Below are 27,990 nucleotides of genomic sequence, written 5' to 3'. Positions count from 1 at the left end.
ATTTACCCAAGCTTTTCTTATAAGTTTTTCTAATACCTTGCTTACAACACTGGTCAGTGATACTGGTCGGTAGTTAAGAGGACTTTGTCTATTTCCTTTCTTGAATAAGGGGACTATATTTGCTTTTTTCCAAATATCAGGTAGTTTCCCTTGACTCAAGGATTTCTTGAAAATTAAAAATAATGGTTTACTTAACTCCTTTGCACATTCTCGTAACACCAACATGAAATTTCATCAGGACCACTTGCTTTTCCTCTGTCTAATCTACTTAACTCCTCCTGTATTACTTTTTCTGCTATTTGTATATCTGGTAGTATGTGTGGACATGCGTGTTCCACATAGTCCCTCTCAAAATTTTTTTCTTCTGTAAAAACTAATTGGAAATTCTTATTTAGTGCTTCACAAATATCTTTCTCTTGTGTATAAGTGATTCCCTCGTCCGTAATGGATTGTATTATATCTTTTACTTTGGTTTTGCTTCTGATATAGCTGTAAAACAGCTTTGGTTGATCACTACTTTTATTTATTATATCCTCCTCAAACTGTTTTTGGGCTTCCCTCCTTATTCTTGTATAGTCGTTTCTTGCCTGTTTGTAATTATTATAAGCCCTTTCACTGTTGTGTCTTCTGTATCTATTCCACAACAAATCTCTTCTTTCTTTTGATTTTTTACATTCTGTATTGAACCATTTCTGTATTTTCTTATCTGCTTCTTTGTGCTGTGGGATGTACTTCTGGACTCCTATTTCATAAAATTCACAAAATTTTTTATATACAGCATTTAAATCTTGTCCTCTAAGCTCATTTTCCCAATCAACTTCTAAGAAATACTTCTTTAGGTCTTGATAATTTCCCTTTTTATAGTTTAGGCTCTTTTTGTAACTGTCATTGCTGTTTACTATGTCATATGCTATCCTGAAGTTATAATTTAGTACTGCATGATCGCTTTTGCCGAGTGGAGGGTGATATATTAAACTGTCAATGTCATTTTCTTGCCTAGTAAATATTAGATCTAGCACTGAAGGTGTGTGTGTGTGTGTGTGTGTGTGTGTGTGTGTGTGTGTGTGTGTGTGTAAATAATATAATATTTCTGGAGTATATGAGTACAGGATTAAGCCTCATATAATTACACAAGACTGGCTTGCACACCACTTCCTTGGGGTATTCTCTCATCCATTAAATGATACCAATAGCTGGGGAAAACTCCATGTCTATTCATATCAACTTGCTCGGAAACAAGTATGTTCTGTGTCGAATATTTGGTGAACTGAACACAAATGTATATGACCATGATCCTTGTCCTCATGTAGCCTCACTATGAACAGGAAAACACAGTAGTCTCTCTCTCTCTCTAACTGCATGACTGGTCGTTTCGAATCTGTTTCCCATTAAATTTTCACTGACATTTGCCACAATCCACTGATGACAGCTTACTCTGCTGTTTGCCATACAAGATGCAGTTATAAGGAAAATACTGTAATTATGACAGTTACCATATAATAAGGCTGACCATATCAAAGCAGCAACAGAGGCTTGTATAAGATGACTATTATTTGCATCAACAGTGCCAAAGAATATGCTTTTAATAAGCCCTTTAATCACTTCCTGTTATGTTTGAAAAAAGGTTAATTTAGTGCAGTTATTACACAATGTCATTCCTAATGATAATGATTACTGTTCACTACACTACAACTTAAAGGACAATGAAAAATTTTGAAAGGATAACATGTTGAGCAGAGACAGAGACAGAGAGTAATACAATTTTTCACTCGTAAAATCACTCATTCTGCTGAAAACATTCACATATTTATGTATGACTATCCTGGGTACCTTTAATAACAAACACCTGTGATGAAAGGGTAAGACAACAAAAAATTGTAAACTTATTATGCATCCTCTTTAACTGGCATCCCATCACACAACACAGTACAGTGACAGTACTCATATATACTGTAGTATATAAACATTCATACAACATCTGATTTTTGTGACATGCTAGGCTTTAGAGGGATGGGATAGCCAAAATGCAGTGTCATGAAGATTATCAAGGCTATACCCAAACTGATCACAGCTATACCAAGTTCTTGCAAACAGAGACAGATGATATATGGGAGTTTACACACAGTGGATGGAGTTTACATCTAAATACATTTTAATTTAAGTAAATATATAAAATATTGTATCAAACCGAGTTCAAAAGTAGACTTAGAAAATTTGCAAACCTCAATTAGCTTTATGACACACCAAATTATAAACCTAAAAATAGTGGCCAATACAACATACTGCATGAACAGCTTACTCATATAAATACTGATAAAAATTTAACAAGTATCTGAAGGATATCTCCAGATTCTCGCAGTGTACAGAAAATAGAATAAATGAATACAGAAAACATATTAGAGCACCAACCTTCTTATTCTTGATTTTGTAACAATACACAGAGGAGGTATGGAGGGCAGGATGGGGAGAAAAATGTGTAAAGAATCAATCAAAACTAATATAAAAACAAAGAGAACAAAGATCTTTGAACTGGTGGGAAAAAAAAAAAAGTTATTTCAAGTCAAAGGAATGGAAAGAGACTGAGCATGCCTCCCCTACCAAACACTGAAAACTAAACAACTGCAAAGTGAATGCTTAGTGTTCTGTATAAAAATAAATGCTAGTTTTATGCATGCTATGTGGTACAACATTACACCTTCAACACATTTCATGCATTACCTATCAATATTTTAGATTTGGCTTCAAATTTTGTTTCATAATCATGTATCCATGACTTTTTACCAAGTTTCAAACACATATGTGAAAACAGCAACCACATCATGGCCAATACAACACATATGATGTGTGATAAAAGGCACTAACAATTTTAAATGAATTTATCAGGGTTATAATGGAAACAATACTCTCTGACTACAAACACACACTGATTTACCCAATCAAACTAAATACTGCAAAATGATCATGTTTTAACTACAACAACAACACCCAGAATGAGAAATAATAAGACTGATGCAGTGCACTCTATCCTGCCAGCTGGATTGATCATCACTGCTGTATACACTAAGACCAAACAACACTCCATTTACCTTGTGTTAGGGAACAAGATGCTTTAACCCACTTAATTGTTAATGATGCCTAGGGATTATAGTACTTTATTTATCGCCTGGTTGCAAAAATCATGCAAAAATAAATTTTCTGTTTAGATACTGTATCTGCACAGACTCCTACAGCCTATTTTTGCCTCCAAATACTATTGTATCCCACGATTCCATCACCGGATCTTCCAAAATAACATCATATGAGTGTTCTATGCTTTAATTACTAGACTTCTAACTGGCTGAGGTGTATTACATAAATATTACTAGGAATTATTCATACTACATCTAGGGTCACAGAAACTTACAGGTATTAAAGAAATATTAACACATTCCATGCATATGGTTCAGTAAAAAAAAGTTGTTGTGGGCATCCAGGCAGCTGCCCTGAATACCCTAAAATAGGTAAAATTTAAATTTTTTGTTCAATATACATTTTGTCATAAAAAATCAACAGGCAGCTATCTGTGCTGCACAATGTTAGACTCTATGACAACAGGTGAAATTGCCACAGCCATGGGGTAGTTTCTCAGAGAAATTTCAAAATGATGTCCACTACCATATATAAAAGGCTAACAGGCAGTTTGGCAGTTGTCATGACTAGATAGTGTTACCCTAGTACCATTACCCTGATCTAGCTGAACAAACGTTACTATCATTCTTCGGTACCTTTATGGAGTTACACCCAACTAATGGACAATGAAATTAATATGCTCATAAGGCTCCTGAACTTAAGCAATCTTACGCATTTTCTTCTCACTAAGTATCCATCACAAATGCTAAAGAACAGTAAACAGGAGCTGGCAGGAGAGTCTCCAGCTCCTTTTCTAGCTTATTATTGCATCTATATTAAGCTGAACTGCGGTAACCTAATTTTAAAATGAGAACGGGGGGAGGGAGCTAGGAGTTGAATAACTCCCCTCCCCCACTTCATTTACCAAAGTAATGATAAGTGCTTTTGCGATGGATACCAGTATGTATTGAAGAGAAATTTCTTAAAACTGCATAAATAAATGGTGCACATTAATTTCAACCTCCGTTGGTTGGGCTTCACTCTGAAATAAAACCCATTCTTCAAAGAGCAACACTGGTATCTCACTGGACTACTAGTTAAATAACTTAATTTGGCAAACTGTTTAACTAAACATATAATCAGTCTTGGGTAAACAGTTCAATCAAACATTTAATCAGCTTTAAAATCAATCAACTGTTTAAGACTTTGGCCTATTACTTGACAGATGGTGATGTGCTTTTGGGAATTTCTCTTCCTACTACTGCACCAGTAAGACAGGGAACCACTTAACATGGTAAAAATGCTGCTTACTAAAGACTTTATAGTTACTGGGTCTCTACTGCTCTTTATTCAGTACCCAAACAGGGAATATCGACTCTCATATTTTCGCCGCTTTCTTTCATGCAGCCACTACTTGTTTCAGCCTCAGGTTCTTTCACCTCCTCTGTGTGATCCTTATTATCTCAATGCCACATTCCCTATCAGTGAATGACATTTAGAAACAAACGTATGTATAAATACGTTAATAAGACAACATAAACGATAAGGCACCCACCGTGAGGTTTAGCCACCTGCCTGCTGCACAAGAATGGTACAAAGTGTTGTGACCAGAAGCAGCAACAGTTGGCAACATTGTGGTATACATCGCACCATGCCATTAGTTACAAGCCTGCCACAGAAATCAGGAATGGTATCCTGAAAACTGACTAGAAAGAACGCAGTTTCAAACTCCCTTCTAATGGCCGGATGCACCAACACGAAATCAGAAAATGTAGTTTCGATAATTTTCCTAAAATTATTATTCCACGTAAATGTAATAACTAGTACTTATAAAACACCTTGATGAATGTTGAAGATGGTACAGTATTTTTTATTTTGTTGACAAATTGCTAACAAATTGTTTATAAACAAAAATTGTGCCATATAGCCCATAGATTGCCATATAGCCCCTGGAATACCAAATAGCCATGCCGTAAGGTAGTTCTTAACTGTTGCTGGCAAAAGTTAGTGGTGGTGGTTGACTTTAAACAGTCAAATTTATCATTTTGTTTAAAATAGTACATTACCTTTATCATGTCTTGAACATGTCAAAAAATCATTGAACTAATGGTAAAAATGGTTTTCTTATACCCAAAAACCCTTAAACAGAGGTTTTACATGACCATCTGTGACTTTTGGTTCTTAAGCTATAATTATATGCATCCCATGCTGTTGGTGGCCATCTTGGATTTTTGTCCCACAAGGCTAGCTCACGTGGAATGTTTAGAATGTTTGTGGATTTCGACTTAGCATGCTTCCAAGTGGCTTTCCTGAAAAAATCAGCTTCTCAATTTTTTTTTTTATTTTTTTTTAAAGGTTCCCATAGAATCTGAGCTACTGCTCCTGGCCTATGACGCAAATGGTTGAGAGTCGAGGGGGTTCCAACGTGTGGGGTGTGGAGCTCATGGAGGTTTTAGAATATACCATTCAAATCAACTTCAGAGAAGAACAAGCATCATTAGGAAATTTTCATTCTCTGAGCAAGGGCTTGCAACAAAACTCAAAATAATGCTGTTTGTGATAATGAGGTAATATTACTGTATTTCTCACTATTGCATCAAGAGATGGCATAACATTTCTTATTGTTCGTCTCAACTTTTTTTTTATGAGCTCCAAAGCTAACTTCATCTTACGCCCATGGTAACACATAAAGAAACTGTACAGAACTGTTTACTCTGCTCATCTCCATTTCCATAACAACTTCCTGTGTCAACTGCAGTGATTTTGGTCATAAGTGTGCCGAAATACTACACCAATATACGAGTATTATACGACATTAATGCATGGCTGCAGGCGTACATTATATTTCTTCTGAAAGTACTATAGAACACATGACTGGTTCTTCAAAGGCACGCAGCTTGATACATCCTTCAGCACTCCATGACTACACATCAGCAATGTGTATTTCAGTGCAGTAATTCTGGATCTCCTAATCTACTGAATAACAACTGGAAATAATGGTTTTGTCTACACAATCATAAATTATGCAGATTACCGTATAAACAAACATGGGCGGATACAGTATATGGAATACAGTATCCCCACATGTTTCACTCAAGCTATTAACCAACAATCAAGCACATGAAGCTAACATACCTAACACATCAGAATCTGCAAGTTTCCACGGACAGTTAGAGTAAGAATGAAAGGAGTGATTTTACAGAGCTCTAAAACATTAAAATACTTGACCAACCTTGCTTACCTATCAGGGTTGATCACAATAAGTGAAAAAATAATCAATATATTTTTTATCACCCCTCTTGTCTGGGTCATCAAATAAAACAGCCTCTCTGGACATGCAATACTACCTACAGAGTATCAGTTAAGGACGAAATGAGCTTGATATTACAGTCAGTACAGCGAAAGGACACTCTGAAGTACGCACCAGATTCTAAAAAATATTAACAATAATTACCTTGTCATAACTCAGATTTGTTTTTTCAGGGGGAACAAGTAACCGGGAAGTTTCTACACTCTCCTTTCCTTGCCTTTCATGGGGAAATTGAACAACTTACGATAACTTTTTTCTCGCTGCTTAGGATTGATTATTTCCATACGAAGTACAAGAGGAGAGTCTGTTTTCTCCTTGTCTTTCTTGCAAAACCAAGTCTGTGTTATGATAGGAAAACAATCGTTATGATGTTCGAGAATCCCACCCGATTCAGTTGGTATTCGGGAGTTTTAAACAACAGGGAAACAGGTGCACCACTAATGACAGCTGGCAATACACTGACACCCATAAGAGTTAAAACAGAAATAGACCATTTTTACAGAAACCAAATGCACATGGCAGTGCTGAGTATTCAAACACAAGGGGTAAGAAGGTTCTGATTTAAAAAATAATGAGAATTCAACACTTTAAGAAAAATAAGTACAGTACTAGCATAAGAACGTGGACGCCAGCCGGAAATAGTGCAGTGTCATATTTCCTCTGATACAGGAAAGGGGCAGTTAGATGTCCATGAAGTTCTAACTCTTCTAACTGCTGTCTTGCGAGTTATAAAGTGCCATGTGCTAGTTATCTCCAGCCTTTGTGAAAATGAGCAACAACACAGGGTAATGACTACATCTTTTAAAACCTTCAAAATATTATGTGTGTCCAAAAGAGGAAAGTAGAAAGATCACTTTGGTTCTCTTAAGCTAACTTGGTTCAGATTTTCGGCATTTTGCAGTTTATTCCACGCAGCTCTGTGGGAAAATTATACTGCAACTCTACGCCCTTTCTATAGCACGTCTTCGCGACTAGTACCATACTCGAGTGCTAATCTATTGTTGCAATTCAGCAGGCTATTTAAGACAGAGAGGGCAATTTTTGGTCGTTAAAGTAAAATGAGTATATTCTTGTATTCTCTGCACATCATAAAGGGGTGAGTATGGAGAACTTGAAATGCTCCTCTCTGCATCAGTGTAGGGTGAGGGCTAGCAACCTCACTGCCCAGTAATTTCATTAGCAAACTAGAAAGGACTCAGAGAGCGCATACCTCTGCCAATGCCAATAAAAAGGATCTAGATCTGGATCCGTGGAGATATTGTGTGGAATACATGGGATCCAGATCTGCCCCAAAATATAATCAATTGTTCCTTGACCCATGGCTCACGCTTCCACAAAATTTTATTGAAATTCATTGAGAACTTTTGTAGATAATGTGCGGAATACACAGAATCATGATCCTGATCCGCCCCCAAATTAATCAATTCTTTCTTGACCCATGGACCACCCTTCCACAAAATTTCATTGAAGTTCACGGAGAACTTTTGGAGACATCGTGTGGACAAATAAACAAACAAACAGACAAACATTGGTGAATACATAATCTCCTCCAACTTTATTGGTGGAGGTAATAAAATCATGTCTGATACACGCTGATTCATACCTCCACTGAGATCAAAGACACGTGTTTTTGATCTCCCCACTCAACTGAATCTGGGAAACTGGGCAATGAGGCAGCCTTACTGATATTCTGATGCAATTTACTTAATGACAATATCCTTCAACAAATTTACTTAATGATGAAATATCCTGCAACAAATTTATTTAATTCAGCACCAACGGTAATAAGAGTCGATAATTATCATGAGGTGCACCCACTCCATAATCATAGGGGAAAGTATATGTTACTTAAGAAAGATCTCTTGGCTGTAATATGTTGGCAAACCCGTCATTACACATAGCAGTCTGCAAGTGTTTCCATAATCAACTTATTATTATTATTATTATAAAGATCATAGGAAATCCCCCACAAATTGCCTGTTAAATTTCCATTATTCCTATGAAGTATGTTTGCTACTTCGCCTGTGCAAAGTAATGATTTTTTTTTTCTTTTTGCATTCCTGATTTATAACATGGACTTCCAGAACAGGTAGGGAAAAAAAAAAGGAGTAATGATCTAAAGTAAAACAAACAGTCGCAAAAATAAATACAAAAAAAAATTAATAACAAGATAATGGGTACCTCTTAAATGCCGTCTTATCGAGTGCCAGGGTGGACGGGGAGGCGACGCGAGGGTTCTCCAGCTGCGTGTGTACTTCATAGAGGTTATTTCGGAGCTCAGACAGTCTGGGGTCAGATTTGCGTAGTCCAACCTCTGACAGTGCCTGTTGGGAGAGTACTCAGATATACAGGGTGGTCCATAAATAACGCTCCACTAGAACCTCACGTGAATATACGGGGTGGTCCATAAATAACGCTCCACTAGAACCTCACGTGAATATACGGGGTGGTCCATAAATAACGCTCCACTAGAACCTCACGTGAATATACGGGGTGGTCCATAAATAACCCTCCACTAGAACTTCTAACTTTCGTCAGGTGAGAAAAAAGTATACTCACTGCCATAAACTTGCCGATGTGAACTGTTTCATCGGTTTCGTCCTTGAACATGTCGAAGAGCTGGTCTTCCACGTTGATCGGCGTGACTCTGAAGACCAAGAAAATATAATTAGTTACTGCAGGTTATTTATTTATTTATTTTTTTTACACCACCTAGGTTAATCTTGTGGCCGGTTTCTGTTATATGCTGAGGGAGATTTAATATACAATAAAATACCTGGGCTGGGACTCTGACACTAATTTGTGATTAATTCCCTGCTGTACCTCAGATTTTCGCTTGCAGGAAAAACAAGCCATGGGAAACATTTACACTCTCCTTTTTTTGCTGTCTCTGGAAAAACTAATGGTAGCGCAAGAAAATATTTTTCTGGTAACTAAGATGGCAGGAAAAGGAAAACAGTACTATAAAATTCCATGGTCTCCTTGTCCTGCCTACAAATCAATGTCTGAGTTACAACCAGGAATCGACCGATAATAGGTCTGAGAATTCCACCCCTGTACCGTATACTGTATAATTATAATCTAAGATCCAGCATCACCAGACGACTCTACTTCTCTATCACTAAGGGCCGTATGTCGTCAGTTGAGGAGCCGTAGCACCTCTCTCTCCTCTTTTTTTTTTTTTTTTTTTTTTTTTTTCAACTAGTATGTTATTTCCTTGTATGTTATTTACGCGGTTTACATCAATATATAAAAGACATGAATTACAGATGCAAATAATCATCACCCAAACCTCTTGTCACACCTACGGACAGAACAAGAAAACACCAGATAGATGAACAACTAAGGTCTGCCCAACTGAATGGACCACACACATTCACTCATCATTCAAATCCACGGAATCCTGACTCCACCTCACACGCATAACCATTCACAGTTTCGGTACGAGCTGCGCGCCACATATTCACTTGGATCCAGTTTGACAACTTTCATGTTAGGGGATAGAACAAGAGAACCAAAATCCTTATCATACACTCTTCCATACAAAATAATAAGCATAATAAGGTGTAACAAGAAAAAAAAAATGTTTCGGAACAGGTGTCAGATGCGCTTTTAAGCTGACGAAAATACGATCTCACATCACTTGAAAATAGTGCTACGATTTTGACTGGGCATTCGTCGCATTCGTTTATCCTCGTTTTCTGTTGTAGGCTTAACCTCGTTTGCCGTAATATACATCTACTCACGCTTCTGGACTTTCCGGCTTATTCTCTCTCTCTCTCGGCAACAAGAGCCTTTAATAACATCACTAATTCCTCCTTTCTTGTATTATAAGTACTTTCCTCTTCATCTTTCCCTCCCTCCCTCCTCCTCCTCTTTCCTTCCTTCTCCTGCTTCTGCTCCCCCTCCTCCTCCACTTTCCTTCCTCTATTCATCCCTCCACTTCCTTCCTCTTTTCCTCCTCTTTCTTTCGTCGTTTTGCCTTCTTTCTCCCTTTTTTCCCTACCCTATCTTCTTACCTCTCCTGTTTTCGTCCTCCCCTCTCTTCTTCTATCCCTTCCTTTCGTCCAGTTCTCTTCTTCCTCTCTCTCTTTCCTTCCTCTCCTCCTCCTTTTTTCCCCTCTCCTCTCTTCCTCCCTCCCCTTGTCCTCCTCCTCCTGCATCACTCACTTATACAGCCTCAGGCCGCATATTAAACACTAGTGCCTCCCGCGTCAAAATGGCCGCCCCTCCCCCCCTTACTAGAGAGAGAGAGAGAGAGAGAGAGAGAGAGAGAGAGATGAGGACAAATGCATGGAAGAGAAGGAAAGCGAATTGAAAGAAGGAAGGAAGAGGGGAGAGAAACGAAGGAAAGAGCAAAGACGAGAGAAGAGTGAAAAGGAGAGAAAGGGAATATGGAAATGGGAGAGAGAGAGAGAGAGAGAGAGAGAGAGAGAAGAGAGGAAACATCAAGGGGGGGGGGCAGTGTGAAAAAAGGAAAATGAAGCGAGAGGGAGACATGAAATAAAATGAAAAAGGAGATACAGGTAGGAAGTAATCAAGCAGACACACACACACACACACACACACACACACACACACACACACAGAAAGAGAGAGTGGGGGTTGAAGCTGCCAGAGGATTACGGAGGAAGAACTGAGGATGAAAGAAGCCAGACTGAAGGAATGAGGAAAGAAATATTGTTGTCTATGTGGAGGAAGGGAGAATGCAGAAGAACAGATACTAACAAAGAGGCAGAGAAGGAGAAGAAGTGACGAGTGAGGAAGATAATGAAAAAAAAACAGTGACAAGAAAAAAGCGAGACGAAGGTGTGGCTTATGGAGGAAAGGAGAAAGCTGGGGAAGAAAAGATGGATGAGGATGAAATAAAATGAGAGAAGTAATTTTATGGTATCAGAAGGAAAGGCGAAAAGAAAGTAAAAAAAATAAATAAGAGAAAGAGGAGAAAAAGACGGAAGGAGAAATGACAGAAGTATGAAAAAAGGAAGGATGGCTCGTGAAGGAAGGCAAAAGAGAAAAGGAAGGTAAGTGAGAAGAAATAAATATGGTAGCCTGTCAAGATGAGAAGTAAATCTATCTAACTGTCTTTAGTTAGACGCCATAATCCCGATAATCCCGTACGGGGTAGCTGTATGTCTCTATGTTTGTTGTTTTACGGTGAGGGACACAAGGCTTCCGTCAATCCACCTGTTGACATGTTGGGAACACGTATGGGTTGGTTATACGGTTGCCACCCAGCGTTGTAAATGGTTTCCTGACTTATAGGAAACCATTAGGCTTGTCACTCAATGTAAAGCCACCTGAAAATTAAAGACGAGTAATAAAAAAAGACAGGAAAGCTGGGAGAAATAGGAAGAAAGGAGGACAGACTCTGAAAAAGAATGATAAATGTGAAAGAAGAAGTAGGCAGCATTACATCTTTTAGCGAATTGGGCTACAGGTAACCTTTCAAGACAGGGGTTAAATAGCCCATCATTAGTCCTTCCACCAACATTATAAATTACACAACCAACTGAGAGGTACTCCATCCTTTTAATATATACTGTATGTTAACCACTTCACTCTATTGACGTGTTTTATATTTAACATATTATATTATTCCTGTTGTCTTTTACCTTCAGCTTAGAAGACTTACAGAACTAGGGAGGTTACATAATTATATAGTTACAACCCCTTCACTTTACGGGGGTTCCCAAGCCGAATAAAACTGCCTGGTAGCTGCAAGAATAACTCGTATGACGTTCTCGGGCTGTACGTGTTGAACAGAGCTAAGCTAACATGGAAGTACTGTAATTTACCTAGTTGTACACAATCAGTCCAACATGCATATATAAAAAGACTAAAAAACAAAGTTTTCAATGGAATATCGAACATACGGCGATGCTAGTTTTAGGGTAAAAAAAAATATAATGAAGGGGTGCCACATACCATAAGCCAGTGGTTCTAAAACTGTTTTCGTCCTGTGCCCCCCCCCCCCCCGATTTCGTGTGATAACATCTGTGACCCTCCTCTACTATACTTCTTCACTTGGAGAATGAAACAAAGCAGCACCACTCGAATAAGTATGTTGGATACGAGATTGCAAAAACTGGGTAGATAAAAAAAAAAAAGATGATATCCATGCACATGAAAAAAACGCTCAGGTAGTAAACTGAAAACTTGCTGGTATGGTAGATTTTTTTTTTTCTTTCAAACATGTGGGGTATCAGTGGTTGAGACAAAGTTACAGAAGAGATCATATTCCATGTGGATTCTTTTTTTGGTTTAGTGCCTAACGGTTAAAGAAAGTTTAACAGAAAAAGGCAGACAAGACTGACAGAAACACCCAGACAGCCAATCTGCTGATACCAGTGCAACATCCTATTCTTGCTTACGAGAGGTGCAAATGACGAATGGGTCTTTTAAGCTCAGGGAATTCATCTTGCACAGCCTATAGGAATGTTCAGCACAAGATGATTGACAGGAAAAAAAAAAATCCTCACAAATACTGCCTACGAACGATAATTATAAAATTCTCACACCACTGATTTCAAATACTTGAGATAATCAATGCCACTCCCCCAAAACTGCATCACGGCTCCACAGGGAGCCACAGCCCCTAGTACTGGTACGGTACTTTGCGCCTATGTTTATCGAGAACTGGCCAGGTAGAGCGGAAAGGACAATGTATCAAACATGCAAGAAAACTGTGATTCTTGTACGGTACATCATTCAAGCCCTTAGTCACACCATCTATTTTTGCTTCATTCATTCTCATATCCGGGAGCGCAACGCAACAAGCAACTAGCCCAGTGTGTGCATTCATTATGTAGGTTTTGTGTGTTTGCATGTATTTATTGAGGGCAGTCTATGCTACAATAAGAAAATTTATTTTCATTCTTTGGTATAAAATTTCAGTTCTGGCAATACTTCTAACAATATCGGCTGGAAGACTAGGAGAGCGGGGATAGAGAAGGGTCTTTCCTTGCTATCCTTGTGATGTTCTGGTGGTGTAATTATACCTATATCATGGAGATGAGAGCCAGCCAACCAACCAACTACAGTTGACCCTTATATTATGTTTTTGCACATGTCGATATGAATCTGATTATTCTGCACAGGATATAACTCCATCTCTGAAATTCCCATAAAAATCGTGAAATAAATCAATAAATCATTTTATATTCTTCCAACCTGTACAAATGAGCATCAGCGCATAGGAATTTAATGGCTACCGGTATTGCTGTTTTAGCATGAATTTTGACGGCATAAACGCACGGGACGGGCTAAACTGGGTTAGTGTGCTATTGATCTATCAGCTCAAAAGATGGCATTTTAGAAGCCTCCAGAATCGAGTCTTCATAACCCGATCTTCCATCACGCTCACCGTCCCCTCTCAACGCTCCGCCAGATCCGCATCCCTCGTTATGTGCAAATCCCTGGGCTGGTGTGGCAGAGCTGCGCCGGGGAGGGGCAGCGGTGGGGAAGAGACAAGGTGCCAGACAGTCCCGCGTGTGGGTAGACGTAGGTTAAAGCTGCCTTGCCCGGGGAAGCGGGAGACAGACCGTGCGGGAGTACCGTCTTGGATTATGTCACGGTAGGCCCTATATATTTCCTCTTTCCCCTCTCACACACATACGCCTCCCATTAGCATCAAGCTGATAAGAGACGGTACGGTAGGCAATGATACAGAAAATATACCGTACATACTGTAATTAAGAAGAGACTTGTCACCAATGGCAGACTTAATTAAGGAGTACTGTACTGCAGCTACTGCAATATTTATTAGTAATATCTGATTTCTGCTTCAATTCCCAATGTCGTATGCTTGAACTTTAAATCGCTAAGTGGAGTGCAAACCCCTGTGACGGTCATTTATGGAACGCTTGTGGTATTACACACGGTCAGCCTGCATTCCGTATATATTACACAAAGCAGCCACCAGCCATACAGAACGGCCATATATTTTCCATCATTGACAAGTACTTCAGAAATCATCGTCAAAATTTTGGAGTATAAATCCCACTTCTCGATTTCAGGTTTAATACGACCTTCACACTCTTCCGCCATTACAGTAGTGTGGAAATGATGAGAAACTGTACAGTGCATATTGATACATAAAATATACTGCTACATAACTGACGGGCGAGTCATCAATACCTTAATTAAATCGGTTCACAAACAAATATACTTAACGGCAGCAACACCACTAAAAAACTGAATCCAATATTCTCCCTGATAATTAACAAACATAATTCTGCTTCATATTTATTACACCTGCACGTCTCGCCTTGTACCTAACTGCTACCATAAACGCCAACTTAACTAAGACAAACGCTACTCTCCACCACGAACTTAACAGGCTATAACCTATATTGAGCTGCGAATCTAATTAATCTATCTGTCTATCTATCGATTGCCAGACGCCTTAATCCCTTATACGGGGTGGCCACAAACAAATCGCCTCCACGTCACCCTGTCTCCCGCCATTTCACCGCCCTGCTCCCAATTCACACCCCCTCTCTCATATACCTCTCCACTCCATCCCTCCATCTAATTAATAGTTTGTAAAAATTCTAACGCAATTTCGCCCTGTGACTGCATTACCTGGTTTCTGTTTCACCTTCACCACAATTACATCTTTCTGACTGTAACTGACATAACAGTGATATATCAAACACAATGGATTTAAACTGAGCAACAAATTAACAGGGAGGGGGTGGGATATGTCTCAGTTCAAAAATGCAATAATATTCTTCTGATATTTTCTCGGTGGCAGTCGTGTGGGAGGCTGGAAGGGGAGAGGAGAGATCTAAATATAGTAAATACACCTATATAAAAATTGTTCTCAAAAAAGTAACCCCGCTTCCACGAGCAAGATGGTCTGAGAAACAAGGAAAGACTGGGTACGTAAGTGGAGTAGTGAAACGATAGAAGATAATTCCGTAGAGTTCTGCAGACAACCACGTGAGGGAAGAGCAGGGGAGGGGGAGGGAGGTGGCGGGGGCAAGGAAGGAGGAGTAGGTAGCGTGGAAGGGGAGGAAGATAAGAGGAGTTGGGAGAAATAGTGGGAGGGGAAGCGGGAAGAGAGGGAAATGTGGGTGAAGCGAAGGAAGGGAGTGAAGAGTATCGAGGGGAGGAAAGGGGAGAGGAATGAGGAGGGAGAGGGGGTTTGTGGAGGAGAGAGGTAGGGGGAGAGGGGGTTTGTGGAGGAGAGAGGTAGGGGGAGAGGGGGTTTGTGGAGGAGAGAGGTAGGGGGAGAGGTAGTGAAGGGAGGAAAACATTGATGAGAAGAGAGGAACGGGGTAGGAGGTGGGGCAGGAGAGGAGGGGAGAGAGGAAGAGGTAGTGAAAGTGGTGAGCAGGGGCGCGGGCAGTGGGTGGCTTGAGAGAGAGAGAGAGAGAGAGAGAGAGAGAGAGAGAGAAGAGGAGGAGGAGAAAAAGTGGAGGAGGGAAGGGGAAGGGCGGAAAGGAGGGCACTGGAAAGAAGGAGAGGGAGGTGAGACAGATGGGAGGTGGTGGGGGGAGGAGGCAGGGGAGGAGGATTAGGGGGCATGAGGGGGTGAGGGAGGGAGGGGGAATAGGTCAGTGAGGAAAGCGACAAGGGATGAGAGAGAGAGAGAGAGATAGAGAGAGAGAGAGAGAGGCAGGTCAGGGAAGGGACGGGAGGGAAGGCAGGAAAAGAGAGGAGGGGAGGGGGGGCAGGGAGAGTGGGAGACGAGGGGAAGGGATGGAAGGGGAAAGGAGGGAAGGATGGGAAGGACAGCAGTGTAAAGGAAGGGAGATGTGGAGGAAGAAGGAAGGAAGAATAGCGAAAAAGAGGGGAGGAGGCGAAGGGAATAAAGCAGAGGGAGAAGATGGGAGACGGAACAGAGAAATGAGAGAAAATGGAGGAGGGAGGAAGACTGAAAAGGAAATAGGAAGAGAAGTGAAAGAGAAAAGAGAGGAGGGCAGACGTGAAAGAGAAGGGAGGAGAAAGAAAGGGGAAAGACGGAACAAGGAAGAGGAAAAATTAAGAAAAAATGAAGGAAGGGTCGGAAAGGGGAGAGAGAGAGAGAGAGAGAGAGAGAGAGAGAGAGAGAGAGAGAGAGACGCTGGAACTCACTAGAAGGTCGAAGAGAAGAGAGGATTGGGGGGGAGGGGGAAGGAGGGGGGAGGACAGGGATATGAGTGGAGAGGGAAAGAGGAAGGAGGACAGAAGAGTATGACGTAACACCTCCCTCTCTCCCCTCTCCTCCACCCACTCTTCCCCCCCTCCCACACTCCTTCCATTTTCTCTCTCTTCCCTCCCTCTCACCCTCCTTCCCTCTTCCCTCTCTTCCCTCCCTCCCTCCCTCCCTGCCTCTCATTCTCTTCCACTGGTCCGCCTCAGCTCCATAAAGCAGAGTACCCCACACACTTTTACACAACATCCTCCCTATCATCACTATTTTCATCACTACTGTACTTCTGTAACTGTTAAAATCATTACTACTACTACTACTACTACTTCTACCACTACTACCACCCTCGTTATCACCACTACCGTACATCAATAACCATCAACATCATAATCACCACCACCACGCCATCATCTTCACTATCCCACCGTCATCACCATACACCACCACCATCGTCATTTTCACCACATCACCTCCTCCAACGTCATCATCACCGTCAACACTCATCGCCATATCACAGTCATCATTAACAGTATCACCACTACCGTTAACCTTCCCATCACCACTACAGTCACAACCATCACAACCGCTGCCAACACAATCACCACCACAACCATCACAACCGCTGCCAACACAATCACCACCACAACCATCACAACCGCTGCCAACACAATCACCATTATCATTACCACTATCACCGTTTCAATCACTAGGCAACCAGTACAACCATCACAACCGCTGCCAACACAATCACCACCACAACCATCACAACCGCTGCCAACACAATCACCACCTTCATCATCATCATCATCACTACCAGAGCCATCGTATCTCCGTAACTATCACCATCTTTATTATTACCACTATCACCGTTTCAATCACTAGGCAACCATCACCACCATCACCTACCTATCACCACCACCGCTACCATCATCATCACCACCATCACTTACACAATCAACTTTCGGTACCTATCACCACCACCACTACTTATACAATCGTTATCCGGTACTTATCACCACCACCACCACCACCACCACCACCGCCGCCGCCATCATCACCACTCCTAACACAACATCCATTACCTATCACCACCACTAGTAACACAATTAACATCCGTAATCAACACAATCACCACCACTAACACAGCAACCGGCACTTATCACTATCACCACCACTTATCACCATCATTAACACAATCCACATCCGGTACCAATCACCAGCACCATTACTCCTATCATCACCACTACAACATAATCAACATCCGGTACCTATCACCACCACAATCAACGCTACCTCCACTATCACCATCACTACCTCCATCACCGTCACCACCATAACCCCCAGCACCACCACCACAACCCCTACCAACACCACCACAGCCACCACCATTACCCACAATCCTCTTGCCCTCTACAGGTTAATCCAGTGAAGCGTAAAATCTAACTTATTTATCAAACATTCCACTTTAGCCCCGCATCGCCCAGACAACACAGGCTCCACACAGTCTCCGCGGGCCGAGACAAGAGGAGAGGAAGTGAGGGGAAGGGAGAGGGGAAGTGGGGGAGGGGAAGGGAGAGGGGGTGTGGGGGAGGGAGGGGGAAGGAGGACGGGGGAGGGAGGGGAGTCAGGAGAGGGGGGTCAGAAAGCAAGGACCATGACCCATTTCCTCCTTCATTTCCGGTACTGAAGTTCTCCATTACTACGTTATTTTTACCTTATAAAATGTCCGCTTTCATTATTACTGACGCTGAATATGTATGTATGTACGTATGCCGAATCTTATTACACGTTTTTAACGAAATTTTGCACATGAAACCATTGGGATCCAATAGCAGCCAGATTCCAAGCTGGTTCACATCGATGTCCTGAGGGGGTGTTTTGATTACCTCTATGCACCTGAGATGGTGTGTGTGTGTGTGTGTGTGTGTGTGTGTGTGTGTGTGTGTGTGTGTGTGTGTGTATGTATGTGTGTGTGTGTGTGTGTATGTATGTGTGTGTGTGTGTGTGTGTGTGTGTGTGTGTGTGTGTGTGAACAGTATAACTTAAACAGTTTTCATCCGAGTTGGATCAGACTTAACGGAAGGGCTGGGTGTTAGGTAAGGCTGAACTAATTTTGTTATGACAAGTCAATTACATGTTACGGTCGCAGGGTAACGCCAAAGATTCGGTCCCTTGATCAACTGTACGGTACTGGGGTTGCACTCCTTGGGTTCTCCTTTATGTTGTGGACATGTGGTAAGATTAAGACCTGTGTAAAGCAGCGGATGATTCTACCTGATAATTTTAGACAATGAGTCACAAATGGGCACCGTTCACGAGTGACAAGGCTCGTTGTTGGCTTGGTGCCTAGAGTACCGGTAAGCCTTGCTCTCATAGTAGTGTTTTGAATGTTATTACTGTTGATCTCTCTCTCTCTCTCTCTCTCTCTCTCTCTCTCTCTCTCTCTCTCTCTCTCTCACACACACACACACACACACGCACACACACAAACTTCATAAATAACCGCACTCCAAACTACCTCCACAACATAAATTTAAGGCAAGAATTATCGCACGCCAACTTCATAAATACTGTAACTGCACTGCAAACAACTTCCACAACAAAAATATACAGCAAGACTAACTGCACATTACTTTTATTAACAATTTTCCGATGTCAAAGGCAGAAAACAAAAGCGGAGACCCAGTTACCAAACGCCTCCAGCCTATAAATGTAACTCAGTCCTCTCGTTGGGGGAGAAGAACGAAATAAGCAGTCATCTTGGCAACTCTGCATTCACGCATCAACTATCGCATACTCAGGACACCAACGAAATAATAATAATAGTAACAACAACAACAACAACAACAATAATAATAATAGCCTAATGATAATTAATAATAATAATAGTAATAATAATAATAATAATAATAATAATAATAATAATAACAACTAATAGTAGCAGTAGTAGTAGTGGTTGTGGTACTGTAGTTGTAACTAGAAAGCACTTACAGAGCACATACTTCCAACGCCAATAAAATTTATTATTTCCTGCATTCGGGTCCTGATCCACCTCAAAATCTAATCAACTCTCCCTTGACCCCTTGTCCACCTATCCGCCAAATTTCACAGAAATCCGAAAACAACCTTTTCAAATATCTTGTGCATACACAGGCAAACAGACACAAGTGAATGCATTATCTCCTCCAACTAGTTGGCGGAGGTAAAAAGACGTTTTCGTTTAACAGACAAAATCTTCCGTTAACGGATGAAGAAGTTTAATTGGGTAGTGTCGTTTAATCTGTCTGGCGGGTTTGGGGAATTCGGGTCTCTCTCTCTCTCTCTCTCTCTCTCTCTCTCTCTCTCTCTCTCTCTCCGGTATATAGCTATATAGCTATTTACCTATATAATCTGGATAACCTTGAGATATGTATCATGCACACACATAAGCACAAACAAATAGTCTACTCATACCCAACAATCAACTCAATATCCATGCGATACGGCGTCGTTTATATTTCCCAGTACGAGTTGGAGTATTTTATAGATCTTTTAATTCAATGCAGAACAAATCATAACTAATGAAGTAATTAAATGCACACATTACACTTACTCAAGCCCTGATACTGCCGCTTTAGCAGCCGCCAAATTAAAAACTCTTGGCTACGATCAATAGAAAAAAAAATCTAAATGTTTACTTCTACAGAACAAGAAGCTTGGAAAGATCCCCCACATCTGATTCCTTGTCCTCTCTGAAATAAATAAATCAATAAATACAAGTGGTTACCGCGCGACTCGTCTTTGAATTTATTGATCCATGCGCACGTTCCTGAAGTCACAGCGGTTTCATGTGACATCTTGATCCCGAACGTGTTTAAACAGGAGTTATCAGTATTATAGCCAGTTATTATAAGTCGTATTCTTAATTTCATTACGAAACTGATTACTTACGGTGCATTTATTTTTTTTTATTTATTTATTTATTTTTTTGGCTGAAGCTTTGAAAATTCTGTGAAAACCTACATTACATGACTTAATTTTCACCCTATGAATCAGACGAAGCAGCAGTGTTACTAATCTGTTACTTCCACGTGATTCTGTTCAAGTTGCGAAGAACCTCTAAGAGTGAAGGAGTTGATGAACGCAATATCTACCCCTCCAGTTCTGAAAGTCTCCCGTCACAATAATATCGTCTGGAGACAGCAGGAATAAACTTCAATAAGGCGTCATCGTACTGAAGATATTACTGATAAAAACTGGCGTTTGTGAAGCTGCTAACACTTTCATGCAGAAGGCTTAGGATCACTGTCCATTGACTGCACTAGCCAATATGGCAGACAATATTTACGCCACAATATCGTCCCATAGAATAGGACACGCAACAATCGAATCTGTTAAGTGAACAGGAACAGAGGGGAAGCAATTTTGTACGAGAGTCTGACGGGCCCGGGAATCACACTCATCACTCCATGAACCTGAGTGAGCGTTAGTGGCAAGTGCTTGCGTACGTGTTAGTGGTGCCTGTCGTTTTGTGTGCGAGTGAGTGCTTGAGCCTCAGGTGTAACGATCGCGACGCTTGGACGGCAGCCAGCAGGACGCCTGGAGTCAGCACGTTGTTCAGATTTTGTCCACTCTGCACCAAGGTCCATTGCTCTGCACCAGCCCGCCATATTGGGAAAACCAGCCACGTAATGCTAACATCACCTGTTTATTATTTTTTATTTTACCCGAGTAATATATATATATATATATATATATATATATATATATATATATATATATATATATATATATATATATAGAATTATAAATAATTTTAGAAATGTCTCCGGTTATCTCTGTGATGATGATGCCACTGAATCCTGCTAAAAATGAATGTAAAACAATTTTCCAACATTTTTAGCTCATGAGCTTGTATCTTAATTGGTATATCTGTAGGTTTAAAAAATAATGGTTTCATAGCTCAAAAATTGTAAGTACAACTTAATAACTACCGTACCTATCTACAGCCAGGCACCTTAATTCCGTTAAGGGGTGACCGCACACAAATCGCCTCCATGTCACCCTGTTCCCCGCCATTTCGCTGCCTTCACGTTCTTTCATATCCCTCTCCACTCTATCCCTCCATCTCACCCTCGGTCTCCCCATCTCTCTCCTCCCCTTCACCTCACTCACATACACTCTGCTCGTTAGTCTGTCGCTCACCATCCTCTGCACATGATCAAACCAATGCAGTGTATTTCTCCTAATGCTTTCTATCGCATCCACATCCACACCATAACTCTCCTTCACTTTCTCATTTGTCAGTCTGTCTTTCCATGTAACTCCACACATGCTCCTCTCAATTAACTCATTTCCACTGCTCTCACTCTTGACTTTAGTCCGTTCAACAAGGTCCAAGCTTCATTCATATAAGTCAGAGTTAGTATCACAATACAATCATGCAGAGACTTTTTTTACTTCCATGCTAACTTCCCTACTTCTTATCACTGCTTTCAAAGAACTAGCAACATTTCTTCCCCGTTTTACCATTTCAAGCACTTCATTCTCTAAACTTCCATCTTTACTCATCACACTACCCATGCACTTTATCGCACTCACATTTTCCATTTCCTCATTGTCCAACCTCAATGTGCACTCAATGACTTCATTTCTCTCGAAGACCACAACTTTACTCTTCCCTACATTCCCGTTTAGATACCCAAACTCAGTCACTAAGCCTTACAGTTCCCCTTCCTCTTCATTTAACAATACAGTATCATCTGCAAACAACAGCACAGGAAGTTTCCAAACGCTACCCTTTCTCATTAGGGCCCCTCCAACATCCTGCCTTGTATCTCTCTTATAACCCCATCCATACACAGATTGAACAACCATGGAGACATGACACATCCCTGTTTCAATCCAACATTCAGACAGAAAAATTCACTCAGTTCACCATCCACACGCACTGCAGCCTTAGCATCCTCATCCATACTCTTCACGGCACTCAACAGCTTCCCATTTACTCCATATATTCTTATTATTTTCCACATTCCTTGTCTACCCACTCTGTCATATGCTTTCTTCAACTCCATGAATGCCGCAAACAACTTCTTTCCCTTCTCTAGAAACTTTTCCATCAAAGACTTTAGGATAATATCAATGCAGTGAAAATCCGGCGTATAGTGTAGAAGTAATCAATGCATTAAAAAGGAAAATATACGGTAAACAATATAAACATTTTTGTAGATACAGTCTGCACTTAATGAACAATGCAGTAAAATCATTTTAATGAAACATGCATAATACTGAACAGTACGTGACAAGATCTATCCATAACTCTAAATATATAAAAAGTAAAGAATAAATTCTCTCTCTCTCTCTCTCTCTCTCTCTCTCTCTCTCTCTCTCTCTCTCTCTCTCTCTCTCTCTCTCTCTCTCTCTCGAGTAATGCACAATAAATACTTGCATAATAGGATTATACTGTTTTCCTGAAACTGCTTTTTTCTTCAGTAAGCGACAATGATGATGATGATGATGATGATGATGATAATGATAATGCCGATGATGATACATTTTCCTACACATAAAGTATATTTTCAAACTATGCAAACACTGTTCAGAGGGAAACAGTAAACAGCAGCCTATATGAATAAATCTGGAAACAATGCAAGCACAGCACCTTTGCAGGGCACAGTACTTTCCATTGCTAGGACCTGCTCACAACAGTTATCGTAAACTGAATCAAAATACATGAAGAAATTAGGTAAGAACTCTGTAATGGTACCTTTTACTGAAGGGGACTCGAAACGTAAACTTAAAGCAACATAAATGATAGAAAATGTCATAAAGTGCCGGAAAAGACTTTTTTTTTTTTAATCTACATGTCTAACTCTGTGGGGACAAGACACCACTTAAGTAATAAATTCCGGCTAATTCCACGCTATTTTAATCCGCTTAGGGAGAGCCTTGCATGACAAAGGGTTACATGAGTGGCGAGGCGGGAGAACAGGAGGGGGAGGGGAAGGAGGGGGAGAGAAATGAGGAAGAAAGCAGGAGACGGAAAGGGGAAGGGATGCAGACGAGGAGAGTGGGGAGGAGGAAGAGATGAAAAAGGAAGGATGAAGAGGGGAAGATGAGAGAGGGAAGGGGAAGGAGAGATACACAAAGCAGGAGAGAGGAGGGGGAAAGGAGAAAACACTGGAGGAGGATGAGAGAGGAACGGGGACGGGAAACAGATGGTAAACGGTATATGTGGGAAAAGCGAGGAAGGAGGAAGAGAAAAAGTTAGATGAGGAATGACGAGATGGATGTAGCAGAGATAAAGGATAAAATGGAGGTGAGAGACAGTGGAGAAGAGAAAATAAAAGAGAGAGATGAGAAGAGGGGAGTGGGAGGCGGGAGAAGATGAAAGGGGAAGGACTATGGGTAGCTTTAAAAAAACAGTAAAGATAAGAAGCCGCGGGAGGAGGAAGAGTAAGATAAGAAGGTGCAGCAGGAGGAGGAGGAGAAAGAGACAAATGGGATGAAAATGACAGGAGAGGGAAAGAAGAGGAGGAAAGGAATGGGTAAAGAGGTGGGAGGAAAGGAAAAGCAGAAAGGAAAGGAAAACAGGAGGGGGGAAAGTTAGAAGAGAGAGAAGAAAGGAGAGATGGGGGGGAAAAGAGGGAGAAAAGAAATGAAAAAGGAGAAGCGAGAGGGTGACGGTATAGGAGATGAAAAATATTAGAAGTTGGGGTGAATGGATGGGGAGAGGGGGAAGATAGGGAAGAAGTTTAAGGTATATGAAGTGGAAAGAAAGGAAGAGGAGGAAATAAGAAAGAAAAGACGAGGAGAGGGAAAGAAAGGGAGAAGGAAGAGGAGAGAAGCGGCGAGAAGGAGCAGTTACGGGTAGATAAAGAAGTGGAAGAAATGAGACGTGGAGGAAGAAGGGGATAAGAGTGAGAGGACATGGGAGAAGAATGAGAGGACATAGGAGGAGAACGAGAGGACATGGGAGGAGAATGAGAGGAAATGGGAGGAGAGCTATAGGAGGAGGGGGAAAGATAAAGTAGGGGGTGCAGGAGTATAAGGGCTAAGGGTAAATGTGGTTAAAAAGATGAGAGGTAGGGATGGGGGGAAGGGAAGGGGGAAATATGAGAAATATCAGAAGTAGGGTGGGAGGATGGGTAGGAGGGATTATGAGAAATATGAAGGGTAGGGGTGGGGGTGGGGAGGGGGATTATATGAGAACTGTGAGACGTGCGGGCGGAAGAAGGGGAGAGAGATTACAGATGATGATGGTCTACGCTACAGGTCGGTAAATCCCTCTTATCTTATCTCAGGTGGGGAAATACCGCCACGGAGGCTTAGTATGCCGAGCTGCTATTACAGCCAAACATGCACTATTATCACACATTACATAACCCACCACGTGCTACACTTGCATCATCAACACCTTCACTATGATCATGACGTGTGGGTTAGAATCGTATTACTTCCAGACGATTTTCTTTAGTTCAGGAGACACTTTTCGAACTGGAGGGGTTATAATATACTCGTAGACTTCTTTTCTTTCCATCCACTACCACAGCGTACTTTTTATTATTCTCCTTCCAAACACTTGATTTTCGCCTATTTACGGCAAAATTTTCGAAATGGAAAGGTTAGGTAGAGGCTTCACTGATCTCATCGCCCAAAGAGATCCTTCCTAAGTTTAATATAGTCGACTGGAGGCAGCAAAAACAAAAACTGCATCTTCGGTCACGCAACACACCGGCTCCAGCTGCATCATTAACTCCTTCGCCACGACGATCCCTTCCATCTCAGGAGTTTTTCTTGTATTTATTATTACTGCCTCCAAACACTTATATTCTGCTTAAGAGACCACCTACATTTTGGTGGGGTTAATGAAAACTATCTAACTTCTCCAATCAGAAAAGTCTCCCCTAAACTGATTATTACCGTCCGCATGTGCCAAGGAGAAACTAAAAAATACCTCACCAGATTGACAGTATTATTATTATTATTATTATTGTTACTGTTGTTATTGCTGTTATTGTTACTACTGATGTTATTGCTGTTGTTACTGTTATTGCTGCTGTTGCTATTGTTCTTTGTTATTATTATTATTACTACTATTATTATTATTATTACTGTTATCTCGACGATTTTATTCAACTCGGGGGAGACTTTCCGACCTACAGAGGCTAAATAACAGTCCTCAATGACCCGACCACCAACAGAGATCCATTCTAAGCCCAATAACATCGTCTTGGAGGCAGCCAAAAATTGAACGTAAGTGAGGTACTCGGAGTGAAATGGTTAGCATCCCAATTAGAAGAGTCCATTTCCTGTCACCTGATTGGCAGATGCATCGGAAATTTACATCCACCATCGGAAGTGTGAGGAAGTTAGGCAATCTTTGTGTGTGTGTGTGTGTGTGTGTGTGTGTGTGTGTGTGTGTGTGTGTGTGTGTGTGTGTGTGTGTGTGTGTGTGTGTGTGTGTGTGTGTGTGTGTGTCCGCAAAGTTAAAAAAAAAAAAAATACAATCCGTCTTAAGAGAAATTTAGCCCCTTCACTTCGATGACGTGTTTTTCTGTTTTACTCAGGCTACCCTCTGATGACGCCGACGACTGCGATGATGATATTATTATTATGATCATTATTAATATCATTATTATTGGTGGTGGTACGTGGAGGCGCTCACCATCCACTCACTCGATGTAGTGCTGCTTTGGATGTGTGTGTGTGTGTGTGTGTGTGTGTGTGTGTGTGTGTGTGTGTGTGTGTGTGTGTGTGTGTAATTCACCGGGTCGGTCAGGATCACTTGATGGTCGTGATCGTCAGCTTTTACCCTCCCGGAAGGGAGCTGAGAGCTCATATAGTCCGATCTAAGGGTAAGGCTGTGACCTTCACACACGCACACACCCGTCCCCTTGCTCAAGGGGGACAGTAACCACCCACTTCGTCAGTGAAACTTTTCGCAACCTGAGGGAGGCGCGAACTCCCGTCCACCGGTTGGCAAGCGGGAACGTTACCGTGTGTGTGTGTGTGTGTGTGTGTGTGTGTGTGTGTGTGTGTGTGTGTGTGTGTGTGTGTGTGTGTGTGTGTGCTTATCCCCTTCAGTCCGGTGACGCCTTCTATACCGGTACCCTGTTATCTCCAGACGCTGTTATTCACTACATACTCGACTTCTTAAACTGCAGGGGTTGGATATAGCTTTGACTAATTCTTTCACTACATATCCTTCCTAAGTTAAATAAAGTCGCCTGATGATAAATAATAAAAATAATAATAATAATAATAATAATAATAACAATAATAATAATAATAATAATAATAATAACACTATCCGACTGCCGAGGTTAAATCAATGACCCAACCTCGATGTCAATTTAGACGCTAACAAATTTTCGAAGAACAGAAAGGACGAGGAAAGGAGTGTGCCGAGTCCTCCTACATGTCGCGCTCATCCTATAAGAAACATATCTTGGGTATGAATTATTGTACACTGTATTTGTTTACTGTTTTTTCTTTCTTTTTTCTGCAGGAAGGCCGGGGAAGGTGTGCAAAAACTTCTAATGTCTCTTTTTTCCACCTCCAGGATATCAAAATCCCGAGTTCTATCCATCTCTCTCTAGCCGGAAGCCTAAATTCCGTAAGGGATGGCCACATACAATTGGCCTCCATGTCGCCCTGTCCCCTGCCATTTCGCTGCCCTCCCTCCGAGTTGCAAGCGGTAATTACTAAGTCAGTGCTTCAGGGTCCTGAGATGTGCATTGTGTTCGATTCCTGAGCAACAGTTTACTGACCGCGTGACTGAAAAAAAAGTATATTTAATTAGTTTCAGGTGTTTACAATTAACCTTTTGTGTAATTAAAATTCTGAAGTAATGATATCCAGGTAAAATGTTTCAATTTGTCATAAGCTGTAATTTTAACTGCTTGGATATCGTCAGCCTTCTGATTTTTTAACAAATTTTTCTTAAGCCCTTCACTCCAGGACACAGTATTCATTTAATTATTGCTGCCTGAAGACAATTGATTTGACTTAGGGGTGACTTCAAACTTCTGGTGTTGCTTGAGCACGCGGCTAATTTATTCAGGTTGACCGGCCCCCCACAAGATTAACTTTCACCGAGCTAAATCCCTGCTGCGGAAAAAAAAAAAAAATCGAATAATTTTATTTTTGCCGGTACACAGGGGAATTTTATTTAGCTTAACACCACACATTCAGCCCAAAAATATTCTAAACGCCAAAGGGTTAAGGACACGACATTTCATATATATATATATTAACATACTCCAGGTTTTTCGGATGTTGTCTTGAATTTTTTAGTCTTGTTTATATAAATATGTCGGTTTTCAGTCTTTACATTTAAAAGTGTTTTCAAATGACAGTCAAGCGTTTTATGAAGAGCTGTTTGAGGTGTCTTTTTAATCAGATTTACCTGTGTGTGTGTGTGTGTGTGTGTGTGTGTGTGTGTGTG

At 41.0% G+C, this 27,990-nt stretch overlaps 1 protein-coding gene across 1 annotated transcript in view; it reads right to left on the bottom strand.

Annotated features, from left to right (window-relative positions):
• Positions 1–27,990, bottom strand: part of LOC145415122 (glutaminase liver isoform, mitochondrial-like) — a 182,229-nt gene that overhangs the window by 119,502 nt on the left and 34,737 nt on the right. The window contains exons 3-5 of the mRNA XM_080284541.1: positions 8,978–9,065; positions 8,600–8,742; positions 2,410–2,418 (exon numbers count right to left, since the gene is read on the bottom strand). Coding sequence (XP_080140667.1) covers positions 2,410–2,418; positions 8,600–8,742; positions 8,978–9,065 — 240 coding nt within the window. The remainder of the gene's footprint in view (positions 1–2,409; positions 2,419–8,599; positions 8,743–8,977; positions 9,066–27,990) is intronic.

The sequence above is a fragment of the Coenobita brevimanus genome, chromosome 101, assembly GCF_032717465.1.
Source record: "Coenobita brevimanus isolate Jiangsu-jjx chromosome 101, ASM3271746v2, whole genome shotgun sequence".
NCBI lineage: Eukaryota > Metazoa > Arthropoda > Malacostraca > Decapoda > Coenobitidae > Coenobita > Coenobita brevimanus.
Note: the sequence above shows the minus strand (reverse complement) of the source record. Positions and strands in the feature narration are given on the sequence as shown.